Raw genomic sequence first — 13,117 nt, 5'->3', positions numbered from 1 at the left:
GTTCAATATGGGAAGGAAGCGGATGGTGTGCCTGAGGATGCGGGAGTACTTCCCAATCTGTTAGGAACTGAGGAGGCTGCAAAACATTCATGAGACATGGACATTGTAAAACAAACTACGTAATTTGCACCTATGAATCTTTAGAGAACTGGCTCATTTTCATCTGAAAAAAGTCTGAGAATACAAGGAAAATATGAGAAGAAGAGAAGAAAGCTAATAGTGTCAGTGCTCAAGAAGGGAAGTACAGTGATCCAGTACTTATAGGTTATTTAGCCTGACGTCCTTCCTGGGCAAAATAATGGCAAAGCTAATATGGGATTCAGTTAATAAAGAGCTAAAGGATAGGAATGTAATTATTGCCAAGCAGCAAGGTTTATGGGAAATAGGTCATGTCAAACAAACCTGATTTCATTCTTTGATGAGATTAGAAGTTTGTTTGATAAAAGTAACTGCCTACATGTAAGAGACTTCCTTTCGTAAGGCTTAGTAGAAAACAACATTCTGATTTAAAATTAGCCCCTTACAATGTAAGTAGAGCCCATGTGTAAGAGATTAAGAATGGGCTAACCAGGAGAGCTAAAGAAAGTAGCATTGCTGGGAAATGATCAGTGAACAGGGGACTTTGAGCAGTTCTCAGTGTGAAGCTTGATGCTGTACTAATGGTCTGGAAACAAGTACAGGACTGCAGGGCTCGTGGGAACCTCCTAAATCACTCAGGCTCCACTGTTAAAGGCAGCCCAATACAGTTCGCCCCAGTGATTAACTCCACTCAAAACATTGTCTCCTGGTAGGTTGCGTGCAGTTCCTGGAGCAGCCAACTATGGCTTTTGTCCGACTAAATGAGGCCGTCTTCCTGGAATCTGTCTTGGAGGTCCCAATTCCTGTCAGATTCATCTTTGTGCTGCTGGGACCGAGCCAGGCCAACATGGATTACCATGAAATTGGCCGGTCGATCTCCACCCTCATGTCTGACAAGGTGAGGAGCCAACAGGCGGTAATGCAAGCTCAGGCAAGTGAGCTTTGGTAGTTCCTCAGAAGTCAGTCCTGAGATGAGAGTGCTGGAGAGATACTGCATGAAGGCCCAGGTGGGACAGACAGGCCTGAGCAGCTAGGATTTTTAAGAGCAGTCTGGCTAGACCAAGGCAGGATGCTCAAATAAAAAACAAAGGACTGGGACAAGCAACTTGGCAGGGACAGAGAGTCCAAGAGATGTATGTAAGAGCAGGACCAAAGGGCTCACCAAGGTTGGTAGAAGAGGAGAAGAGTTGTGTTCAGCTTACAGGGATTGTGCCTTCATAAAGTGAGGCTGAGAGGTGTCCATGACCCTGACGTTCCCAGGCCATGCTGATGAGAAGACCCAGCAATGCTCGGGGACAGTTTCTCAGGAGTTTTGCTGAAGCTTTCTAGCTGAATCCCTTCACTGTGGTGTCCATGCAGAGCAGCACATCTGTGCAGGAGCAGAGATGAGGCAGCAGAAAGGTTTTCTGTGAAGGGTGTACACTGCTAGAGGTCCCTCATTTGGCTAGATGGCAGGAAAGAAAAATTCATTATCCTGGCAAGGAATTAGACAAAGAAAAGACAATCGGAGTATCTGCTGCATACATCCAGGACAGGAGGGAATCAGAGGTTCCACAGGATCTTGGCTGCAGCCACGTAACTATTAACCAAGAAACAAACCCGCCTGCCCTGGTGCTAGCACAGAATTTTCCCTGAACTGGGGACTAAAAAGTCTACACAAAGCAGGTGGGTTGTGGGCATCAAAGGCTCCCAGCTGAAAGATTCCTCCCCAGGAGTTGCTCAGCTGAGACCACATACTGAGCCAGAAAATGTGAGGTGCCATATTCCAGCTTCGTTGCTGCGTTTGTGGGCTGATCTCGCTCATCTCGGCCTCTGCTGCTCTGTTGCTAGAACGGAGGAGTTAGCTGCCCTGGCCCAGGCTGTAGCAAGGTTACACAGTGGCTGGCGCCGTGAAGAGAGCATGGTATCACTTACAGTTTGAATCTGTGGCTCCAGGGAGTCTGTGTACTGCGGAGATCTTAGCTGTCCCCTACCTGCTTCACAGGCTGTTCACTTGTTCATCTTCCTCCAGCCCTTTCACTGCAGGCACCTTCAGGAGGCAATGCAGCAGTTCTGCCCATTTGCCAGCCACCTCCCTTGTTATCTAGAGTAGTGCTGTCCCCTCGTGGTCTCCCTGGAGTCCTTCCTTGTCATCTTAACCCTGCTGCCAGGATTATCTCCCCTTTTCTGCCTGGCTTTCCCTTGCACGGCTTCCCTCATGCTGTAGATTCCTCTCTTCCCTGCCTCTCCCATGTTTCACATATTTATGTCCAAGTCTTTCAAGAGCCTCTTCCACGGCCTGCTCATATGTCTCATGCCCTGGTTCTTGCACTTTCACTGCAGTGCTTTAGGTCTCCCCAGCTTCTCCCTCAATGACAGATTCTTCTGGGTAGAAGGCCCAAGACAAGACTAGGAGGACATCAGCCTGTTGCAGAGTCCTAATTCTGAGCTGCAGGGACAGGGAAGCCCTGAAGTCCTTTGTCTCTGTGGTCCAGTGTGGCTAGTGGCACAGGCTGGGCGAGCACGGTATCTAACCTAGGGAAGGAGAGACACCAGCTAGCTGGGAAACACAGATCTGATTTTGTTAGGCGGAGAGGTCCTGTAAGGGGAACCCTGTGGTACAGTGGAGTGTGCTGTTGGCAGAAATGCTGTGGTAGTGCCATCTTGGGCAGGAGCAGTAGAGCCTGGAGGAGAAAAGCAGGAGCAAGAGGATCACTGGAAAGAATGGGTAGGGAAGGGACGAGGGATGTGGGATTAGGTGGATCACTGGTGAGAGGGACAGAAAGGAGGGATCCAGGAGTGTGGGTCACAGAGTGGCAGCAGTGGGGCAGGTGGTGGCTGGGGGAGTGTGGGGTCAGTGTGGGCACAGCGAGCACTGTGTTTCCAGGCAGCAGACAGCTGGGTACAGTCTTGGTCTGAGCCTTCTCCCTCTCTCTCCTCTCTTTCCCTCTCCTCAGCACTTCCATGAGGCTGCATACATGGCAGATGACCGTCAAGACCTCCTCAACGCTATCAATGAGTTCCTGGACTGCAGCATTGTCATTCCCCCGTCAGAGGTGGAGGGGAAAGACTTGCTCAAATCCATTGCCACCTTCCAGAAGTTGCTGCTGAGGAAGAGGAAGGAGAGGGAGCAAAAGTCCATGAAGGAGGGGGCTGTCCAGGAAGCCAAAGGTCTCTCCACTCACATTTGGGCAAATGAGTTTGTGCCTAGTGCCCTGCCTGCCCTGGTGGGTCTTCTCCTCACAAAGCCTGGCAGAGGGGTGAGCAGGTCCTGGCTCCTGCAGAGGGCAGTGTCGGGGCCCACAGGGAGGCAGAACAGCACCTGTGGGCAGCCCTGGCAGATGAGGGGAAGTGGGAGATGGTCAGATGTGCAGGTGTGGGGGCCAGCCAGATTAGTGCCCCTGAAGAGAGGTATGCATGGGGTATGGAGAAGAGGGACAACCCTGCCTTCCCTTTCTCAAGCCCTGTTCTCTGTGCACTTCCAGAGCTGTGTGAAGTGAAAGCTGAGGAAGAAGAGGAGGAAGCTGAGGACGACCCTTTGAAACGGACCGGAATATTTTTTGGAGGTCTGGTTCGGGACATAAAGCGCAGGTACCCCAAATACCTCAGTGACATCAGAGACGCCTTGCACAGCCAGTGTCTCGCAGCCGTTCTCTTCATCTACTTTGCTGCTCTCTCTCCTGCCATCACCTTCGGGGGACTCCTAGGTAATGGGCCTGCTTTCTGGTCTGCTCTTTGCACGCCGGGACCCTGGCTGTGTCTGTGTGATCCTGTGCTGGGGTGGGCTTCGGTGCTGCTCGCTCTCAAAGAGCGTCAGTGCCACACATCGGTGGCTCTCTTGTCGCCTGCCTGCAGCTTGGCCTCTCCAGCCTTGGTTCACAGCTCCTCTCTGAGTGCTCTCCAGGCAGTCAGGGCTGTTCCAGTCGGAGGAGTCCTGGGCTGAGTCCTGGGCTGAGTCCTGGGAGCCTTCTCAGCAGGCTTCCCCGTGCTTCCTCTGCGCTCCCTGCCCAGCACAGGGGACCTGTGACTGATGGGACAGAGATTTACCTCCTCTGCGTGGGACTGTATCTACAGACTGCCTGCCAGTGGGGGACAACGCCTATGTCCAGGCTTTAACACTCACACCTTGTTCTCTTTCCCAGGAGAGAAAACAGAGGGTCTCATGGGAGTTTCCGAGCTGATAATCTCCACCTCGGTTTTAGGGATCCTCTTCTCCCTGCTTGGAGCTCAGCCGCTCCTGGTCATTGGCTTCTCAGGGCCCCTGCTGGTGTTTGAAGAAGCTTTTTACAAGGTACCTGTGAGCAGTGTGCCATGCTCTGCACCCACTCTCGCTACCCCTCCACTGGAGAGGGCTACCTGTGTTTCTCGGCTCTTCAAAGTCACTGTGTTGTCGCAGACTCCCTGGGACCTGCCAGGCTGGCCTGAGCTCGACTGGGTTGGCCCTATCTGTGCTGACCCTTTCCGGGTCACAGTGCAGGGACTGCTGGCTCCTGTTGCTGGCTCCTGTGGATTGACCCTGTTGAGGTTTGACAGTGATCTTTTAACTGCTGAGTGTGAGGGAAGCTTCTTCCCCCAGCCCTGTGCTACACCCATCCTGGCACAACGAGTACTTGTAGCTGCAGCCTAAGATACTGCTCTGCAATCCTTTTTTGTTGTTCTTCGGGCTTCCTTGGGCAACAGCTTCACAACTGTTATCTGTGCCCAGGTTTCTTTGTATGGGAACCCAACAACCTTCAGCGTATCACCCATTCGGGATGGCCCATGCCCATTACTCTCACCTGGCAGGATGAGTCCAAGGGTGCATGCAGAGGCATCGTAGCCAACCAGGTTGGACATGTTTCTTTCTCAACCAGCATAATCTCTGCTCTGTAAAAAGCATCCCTGTGTCACCTTAACCCCAAGCACAGTGGGTCTAATCCTTCTCACTTTTTCTGGCTGCTGGCATCTCTGGGTTTTTAAACCATGTTTTTTCTTACAGCTAGATTTTCAGCTTGGGGTGTCAAGATTTTGGTGCTTGTGATGCGATTGCACTATGGGGGTTTCTTTGCTCTCCTGTGACCTTACTTCTCACTGACTGTTGTTTGCTTTGTCCAGTCATCATGTACTGAGTGTACCTCTGCCCTCTGTGAGGGGCATTATCTGTTGTCATATGGCTAGTAAGGCTGTGAAAGAGGGAATGTGAAGGGGTGAAGTATGTCCATGGTTTGTGGCTTTCCTCCACACACAGACAACTGTCTTTGTACATAGGACACTGTCTGGGATCCTGCCCCAGTTAGTGTAGCCTTTGTGCACCAGGATGCAGCAGGCTGCTCAGGCTCTCCTGTGGGGGGAACAGGCTTTGGAGTGCATGAAGCAGCGGAGAGCTGTGTTTGAGTAATGACACCTCCATAAGGGTGGGACAAGGTGCATAATTCATGAGGTGGCTTGAGCAGTGAGTGAGATAAGTACTGTTACAAAGCCTGGAAAAGGGAAAGACCTGCTTGGTGTGAGCTGACTAATGTTAATGCAAAGTCTGTAACTTTACCTGTGACTCCAGTCCTGAATTCACTGTTTCTGTGCTGAATGCCTGCAGAGATGTGAACGCCTTTTTCCAGAAGAGTCTGGGGTCTCAGTGGGGAGGAGAGATGAGGAAGGCAGCCACAGGAGCCATGAGTAACCCTTTCCCCTTTCCATTTCAGTTCTGCCAGACACAAGGCATTGAGTATCTGACAGGCAGAGTGTGGATTGGTTTGTGGCTCATCGTCTTCATCTTCATTATCGTGGCAGCTGAGGGAAGCTTCTTGGTGCGCTACATCTCGCCCTTCACCCAGGAGATCTTTGCTTTCCTTATTTCCCTCATCTTCATCTATGAGACCTTCTACAAACTGTACAAGGTGAACCTTCCCCAGAGAGACAGACTGCCATGTCTCTTGATCCCCCAGGAACCTGCTGCTTTAGCATACAGGAGGCAGGGGAACAGGACCAGCATAGCCACAGCTTTTCTAGGTGTCCTGCAGAGCAATTCTTTGCTGGCCTCTCACACACCAGGCCAGCTTGCCCCTGTGCCACCACAGAGGCTGGCAGGATAATCCCTAACATCTATCTCCCCTTCTCTTCCTGCAGGAGGCATTAAAGAGGGGGCACTTTTCTGTCCCCAGCCCTGTCCAGCTAGGTAGGTTGTGAGGTGAGGTGACGGATGCTGGGATGGTCTGTGCCCTCACCTCTCCGCAGAGCAGGACACCCTCCACATCCCCCTGCCCCCAGTAGTGACAGTGCCCCCTGCCCCTCTGTGCGGTGACAGTGCCACTGCTTCTCTCATCTGTCCAGGTGTTCGCAGAACATCCTCTGCTGAAGTTTTACCCACCGAATGTGCAGAGCAGCCTGAATACCAGCATGCTCTCCACAGATGCGATGTCACTGGGAATCAGGATGCAGCCCAACACAGCTCTCCTCTCCCTCATCCTCATGCTGGGCACCTTCTTCATTGCCTTCTTTATGCGCAAGTTCAAGAACAGCCGTTTCTTAGGAGGAAAGGTGAGAGGTTTTGGGGACCCAGATATTAAGAACCCTTTATGCCAAGCAAATAGTGCTGTTTGCTAGAGACCTTGGTTCACCAGAGCATTTGTTTATTACCAGTTTGAACGAACCTGAACCTAGTGCTCTGTCCCTATCATATCTTATCATATCTATATGATCTCAGCTGCACCTTGGAGCATTGTTTTGCTCCATGAGATGCTGGTACCATCAGGGACCATCCCCCAGAGAAACACCAGCAATCCCTTAAATGCCATGCAGAAGGAGTGGGTAAACTGACCTAGGCTGCAGAGCAGAGCTGGGTGCTGCTGATGTATCTGCACTGTCCTGCTCCAGTGAGCTCTGCTGAAAAGCCCCCTGGGCCTTGAGAAAGTTCCTTTGGCTGAATACAAATCTGTTAAACTGGAATACAGGAGGAGGAAGTTACGACTTGTTCTCTCTGACACCTCTGTCCATGCAGGACATCGTTTTATAATACCTGGAGCACCACCTGATTAGACTAGTGAATGGGCCAGTTGGACCAAGCAGCCAGTCACTCCAGAGTGGCTGGAGGGCCATGTGTACTCGGAGAGCGAGATGCATAGCCTTGAATCCATGGGTCAAGGATAGGTTGTCTTGTCCCACTCATTAGCAGTGCTCGGATTTGTAGTGGCCCTTGGCCCTGTCTGACCCTTCGCCGTGTCCCAGGCTCCCTGAGCAGGGTGGGCGTGTGTAGCCGGCCTTGGGCCTCCTGCTGCCCTTGCCACCAGAAGGCATTTGTTCTGCAGGCGCGGCGGATCATCGGAGACTTTGGGATCCCCATCTCAATCCTGGTCATGGTGCTGGTGGATTACACCATCACAGACACGTACACACAGGTAGGAGTCAGCACTGCCCTCAGGGCCTCTCTGGTACAGCCGGTGATCCTGCTGCACCAGGGCCTGCTCTTTTGTGACTGGGGATTTGTACTTCCTGCCTCTTCAGTCATAACGGTGCAAAGCAAGCACAGAGATGTTCGCCCTTATCCTTACTCCCAGCCTGAAGGGAAGCTCCAAGGGTCTTGTTGAGACAGAGACCAGAGTTACAGGGACTGGAGTCCCCATGATACGATACTCCAACTGTTGGTAGGTTTTAGAGGACCCGAGAGATTCAGTGCAGTTAATTTCCTGTTTATAACTATAAAAACTTGTCATCAATCAACAAGACATAAACTTCTGTTGTTCACACTGAAGGGGTGGCATACAGAGTGGTTTCAGTGGTGTACTCTGTCATGTTTTTAGTCTTTTCAGTATTTATACTCTCCCTGAACACAGGCTACTAAACATTTTGATTGCTTTATCTCAAACACGGTGATTTCTTTTGTAGTTTATGCACAAGTTTAAATGTTATCAAACATACTCATCTCACAGGTTTCTTTTTTTTTCTTTTTCTTTTTTATTGGGTGCATAGCTATGCCTTTCGGTTTTGGTATTTCTTGCAGCCAACACTGGGGAGAGGGTGAAAGGTATTTTTTGTTCAGCAGGCAAGCTTTTTATCAAGACAACCCAAGGCTTAGCAGAATACAAATGTATTTTTGTTCACTTAAATCTTAATGAGAAGTGTGGTTTTATCAGAATTTAGTAAAATCAAACACTCTGCTACATCCTTTTTGTACACTTCTACAATTAATTTCAGCAGCATTATCATTTTGGTATTTACTCAGCATATGTGCAAAGCTTTCTGAGAAAACAGTACTTTGTTACAGAGCTTAGCTCAAGTACAAGCATTCCAGGAATATTATTCATACTTATGTCGATTAACATAAATGCAAATCATAAACTCTCACTGCAGTACTCACGCAAACAGAAAGCAAGAACTGCAGTAGAGCTGTGCAGGGCCAGGAGTTTAAATGGTAGTGAACGCAGGGTCAGGACTGTGCGCAACTGGGAGTCTGTGTGGTCTCTGATGGGAGCACAAACATGATATTCCCTCTGAACATGATAAGAGTGAGATCATTTCTAGAGAATGTGCCTGGTTCTGGGATCAACACTCCAAAAACAATATTGAAAAATGTCTCAGAGAATACTTGTTGTCTGGAAAACCACCTCAGAGAAGAGTAGGCTGTTCAGGATGCTTGGTTTGTCCAAGCAGAGGTCAAGAAGCATTTTAACCATGGTCTGTAAGTACTGACATGGTGACAAGGTTCCTCAGGGAAGATATTTCCGCAGTCTCTTGGACAAAAACCAAGTGAATTCCAGTAGCTGAAAGAGGAAATGAGACCAGCTCATCTTAGAAACAGGGAGCATGCATTTGTTTGTTTTTTTGTTTGTTTGTTTTTTAAACATTGAAGGGGATTATGCATGAGAAAGTCCAGCTCCAGTAAGAGTGGCTGTCCTGTCGTCTGAGGCCTTCAGACCAGGGAGACCACGATCTGGGCTAGAGCTGTGTGGGGCTGTGGGCATGTGTGTATTGATGAATAATTACTTGGTTTTGTGGCTACACCACCAGAAGCTGAATGTCCCATCTGGCCTGTCCGTCACATCTCCTCACAAGCGTGGCTGGTTCATTCACCCCATGGGCAGCAGTGGGACCTTTCCAATGTGGATGATGTTTGCCTCTGCCATCCCTGCCCTCCTGGTCTTCATTCTTATCTTCATGGAGACGCAGATCACTACGTGAGTACCTCCCCTGCCAACTCCAACCATCACTGGCCTTTGGGCAGGCAAGGCCAGGTTAGGTGCTGCTGCCACTGGTGCAGAAATGGGGCTGGCATCCCAGTAGGACAATGGGGGCAGGATCCTGACAATTTCAGGCTGCACCTTCTTGGGTTCTCCCATTCTCTCTTGACTACCCTCCTGGGATACAGTATGGTGGAGACCTGCCCCAGCCAAGCACAGAACGAAACCTCTAATCTGAGGTCAGCAGCTGCCATCCCTCTCCCCAGCCATCTCCTTGTTGTCCCTACATGTGCCCTATCCAGGGAGTGAGCATTGTCCCCTGTCACAGTGCTGTCCCTGGGCCACAGGCAGTGGGTGCATGCTGTGACCCAGGCTGGAGCTGGCACTGACACAGGCCCTTTTTCCTCTCAGACTGATTGTGAGCAAGAAGGAGAGGAAGCTGCTGAAAGGCTCTGGCTTTCACCTGGACTTGCTGCTCATCGGCACTATGGGGGGACTTTGTGCACTTTTTGGGCTGCCCTGGCTGACTGCGGCAACTGTGCGCTCTGTCACCCATGTCAACGCCCTGACAGTCATGAGCAAGGCCATTGCGCCGGGGGAGAAGCCCAAGATCGAGGAGGTGAAGGAGCAGCGTGTGACAGGAGTGCTTATTGCTGCCCTCGTTGGTGAGCCTCTGCTTGGGTGAAGGAGTAATGTGGGAGCTCAGGGCTGACAACTGGAAATGCAGACCTGGTGGTGTCTCTGCCTGGCAGGGCCAGTCTGTGCTCTGCCCACTCGCTGCTGTTCTTCCCTGCCTGCACCTCATGCCAGCTTCCCTCCAATAGCGTTCAGTAACTTCTCCCCAGGGTCAGTCCTTCTTCCCAACCTGTCCAGCTAGACTTCTCTTGAATTTCTTTTCCCTTATGCCCTGGGATAGATAGGCAGAGGAGACAGGAGAGGGCTGGAGGCTGGGGTACCAATGCAGAGGGGGCTGGCGTGGATCGTGCTGTGCCCTGAGCACTGTCTGTGCAGGCCTGTCCATTGTGATGGGGAATATGCTGCGGCAGATCCCATTGGCTGTGCTCTTCGGGATTTTCCTCTACATGGGGGTTACGTCTCTCACTGGCATCCAGCTCTATGAGCGACTGCTTCTGATCTTCATGCCATCCAAGCACCACCCTGACCACATCTATGTTGTTAAGGTGAGTTGTGGGGTACTGGGTAATGAGGAGCAGAGGAAGAATCACAGAAAGAAAAGGCGGGTTAGGGAGGATGGTGTGTTGACTGAGTGATGCTTGGCTGGGTGATGTGGAGGGGTGGTATGCTGCTGGGTTGTGCCAAGAGATAGTGCAGGCCATGCACAAAGCTGATGCGATGCTAGGATAGTGTGTTGACAGGCTGCACACACAAGTGTGTTGCAAAGATATTGCATGGACAGACTCTTTATAGGAGTAGTGCATTACTTGGCCGGATGTAGGGGCACTACACTGCCAGATGGATATGCTGCTAGGTTGCATAGAGGCTGGTGTGTTGTAAAGTACTGCCTTGCTGTAGTGAGCAGACAGGCAGAATGCTCAGCACAGTGTTGCAGTACCTTACTATGCTATGCAGAAGGGTTATGTGTTGCCAGGTTGGGTCTTTGTTAACCTGTACAGGAGGATAATGTGTTCTTAGACTGGATTTAAATCCCTAGGTGAAGACCTGGAGAATGAATCTCTTCACCTGCATCCAGCTGGCCTGCATTGTGCTGCTCTGGGTGGTGAAATCTACAGTGGCGTCCCTGGCCTTCCCATTTGTCCTGATCATGACAGTGCCATTGCGACGCTTTGTGCTGCCCCGCTTCTTCCATGACAGGGAGCTCAAAGCCGTAAGCAGATATCTGTCCCCATGGTCTTGCTTGCAACATTGTGGTGAGGTTGAGGAGATTTGGGAGACTGAAAAGCCGAGAGAGCCTGGGCCAGCAAGGCTTCAGCTCTCCCTGCTGTTGTCTGAGGGTCTTTTTTTAAGAGCAGTAGATGGCCTTGTGGCTTCGTTGGAGCCCATAGCCTTGGGAATACAATGTAGGATGGATGGACAGCCTCAGGCAAGGACACAGAGGAGCCTGTTAAGCAAAGGTCTGGAATAAGGGATTCCTCTTCCATCTTCCATCCCATTTGTGGCTGCTTCATCAGGAGATAACCCTTTTCCCTTGAGGCAGCATCAAGGACAGCCCAGCAGCACACCAGAGCCTGTGGCTGCTTGGCACAGGACCACTTAAATGCAGTGCCAGGGTGCTGGTGCCTCCTCAGCCGCTGCTGACATCCCAGGCTCCTGCTGGAGAGCAGCCTGGAGCAGTACCCAGAAGTAAGGAGTGCCTGAGTGCTGTCAGCAGGGGAGGAGAGAGGATTGGCTGTGCTGGAGCAAAGACCCAGTGATCGGAACAAGAGCGCTCATAGGGGACGGCATTGGGCTGGGGAAGCATGGCTGGGGGTGGAAGGGCAGCAAAAGGGGCATGTTGGGAGGGAAAGGCACAAAACAGAGCAAGATCTTTGATCTTCCTGGGGCGGACAAAGTGCCTGGCTCCCTGCATGCCATTCCCTCAGTGCAGGGCTCCAGACCCTGCGCTGGGGGCTGCTGTGGCCTTCAAGGCCTGGTCTCTGCCTCTCCCCAGTTGGACTCGGAGGATGCGGAGCCGAACTTTGACGAGGACGGCCGGGACGAGTACAACGAGCTGCACATGCCTGTGTGAGCTGGGACCTGCCTTCTCCTCTCTTGGGACAGGCTGCTAATGCCTGCTCGTCCCTCCCGAGGACTTACCTGGAGATGGCATCGGACTTGCCATGAGTCGTGCTATCTCTTGCCTGGACCAACAAATGGTTGTTCCATAGCCGTGCCGGAGGCAGCCCCGGCTCCAGCTGCCTCATCGCTCACTCAGCAGAGGCTGTGCGTCTCTCTCCTCTTGGACCTGGTGAGCTGAGATGCCTCTCACATCCAGATGCTGTGTGGTCCAGAGCACCTGTGGGTCAGGGGTCTGCCCAGTCCCTGCTGGAGGCAGCCTGGGTTCAGCCTGCCAGGTGGTGAAGGGGAGCCATGCCAGCTGGTACCACTATGTCCCACTCCGCTACCGTGAAGCTTGGGTGTCACAGCTCCATGTGCCATTGAGCAGTTACAGGGACAGGCCGAGTGCATGCAGGTGGCTAGCGGCCTCCTCCCAGACTGGGTGGCAAGAGCAGCCTCCTTGCTCAGCTGGCAGGTGCCTTGCTCCCATTCCCTCTGCCCTCATCCAGGAGTGCTCACACTGGGCCTGTGCCGCAGCTCATGGCCCACAGGGCTGCTGCACACAGACTGCAACCCATGGACCTGCCTGGGTTAGGGGGCTGGGCTCCCTGGGAGACACTGCCTCTGAGCCCTCAGCAGGTGCCCAGCACATGGGCAAGGAGCCAATGCTCTTCCCTGGCAGCACAGCTGCCCCACCACTGGTGGGACAATAGCTCGCTGGGCCCTGGCATCTGGCAGGTGAGGGGTGCTCTGCAGACCCTGTGCTCCAGGCCTTCATCTACCCAGTCATGCTCCCACAGGACAGATTTCCAGTCTTGTCCAGCATGGGGGGGGGGGGGGCTGCTGACATCCTCCCAGTTTTTCTGACCCTGTTGCCAAAGGAAAACAGCACAGGGAGAGGAGGCTTGGGGACAAGCAGGTATCCTGAAGTCACAGGTGCCTGCCCTGTTGCAGGGACTAACAGGGGTCCTGTGCCATTCTGTACCTCCACAAAGGTTGCAGGGGGTGTTGAGTAAAGTCTGGTCACAGTGCTGTGTCCCAGTTCCTGATCCCCAGGTTCCTGTCCTGGAGAACACACCATATATGTGAGGCTATACAAGGGATTTAGTGCTGGAACACAGAACAGTCCTTTGTGTCCCCTCCTCTTCCCTGTGCAGAGACCCACTGGGTCTGGT

At 52.1% G+C, this 13,117-nt stretch overlaps 1 protein-coding gene across 7 annotated transcripts in view; it reads left to right on the top strand.

The window, feature by feature from the left end:
- Positions 1–12,776, top strand: part of SLC4A3 (solute carrier family 4 member 3) — a 29,785-nt gene extending 17,009 nt beyond the window's left edge. For 2 of the 7 annotated variants that reach the window (XM_013960723.2, XM_067299144.1), the window contains exons 11-22: positions 792–976; positions 3,015–3,228; positions 3,543–3,764; positions 4,200–4,348; positions 5,736–5,930; positions 6,364–6,570; positions 7,338–7,427; positions 9,037–9,203; positions 9,618–9,871; positions 10,218–10,387; positions 10,879–11,052; positions 11,836–12,776. In XM_013960723.2, coding sequence (XP_013816177.2) covers positions 792–976; positions 3,015–3,228; positions 3,543–3,764; positions 4,200–4,348; positions 5,736–5,930; positions 6,364–6,570; positions 7,338–7,427; positions 9,037–9,203; positions 9,618–9,871; positions 10,218–10,387; positions 10,879–11,052; positions 11,836–11,913 — 2,105 coding nt within the window. In that variant the 3' untranslated portion in view covers positions 11,914–12,776. Of the gene's footprint in view, positions 1–791; positions 977–3,014; positions 3,229–3,542; positions 3,765–4,199; positions 4,349–5,735; positions 5,931–6,363; positions 6,571–7,337; positions 7,428–9,036; positions 9,204–9,617; positions 9,872–10,217; positions 10,388–10,878; positions 11,053–11,835 lie in introns of those variants that run through there. The other 5 variants (XM_067299145.1, XM_067299146.1, XR_010884593.1 and 2 more) reach the window with 5 other exon arrangements.
- Positions 12,777–13,117: the final 341 nt, after the last annotated feature.

The sequence above is a fragment of the Apteryx mantelli genome, chromosome 6, assembly GCF_036417845.1.
Source record: "Apteryx mantelli isolate bAptMan1 chromosome 6, bAptMan1.hap1, whole genome shotgun sequence".
Lineage (NCBI taxonomy): Eukaryota > Metazoa > Chordata > Aves > Apterygiformes > Apterygidae > Apteryx > Apteryx mantelli.
The sequence above is the reverse complement of the archived record's forward strand: the minus strand, read 5'-3'. Positions and strand labels throughout refer to the sequence as shown.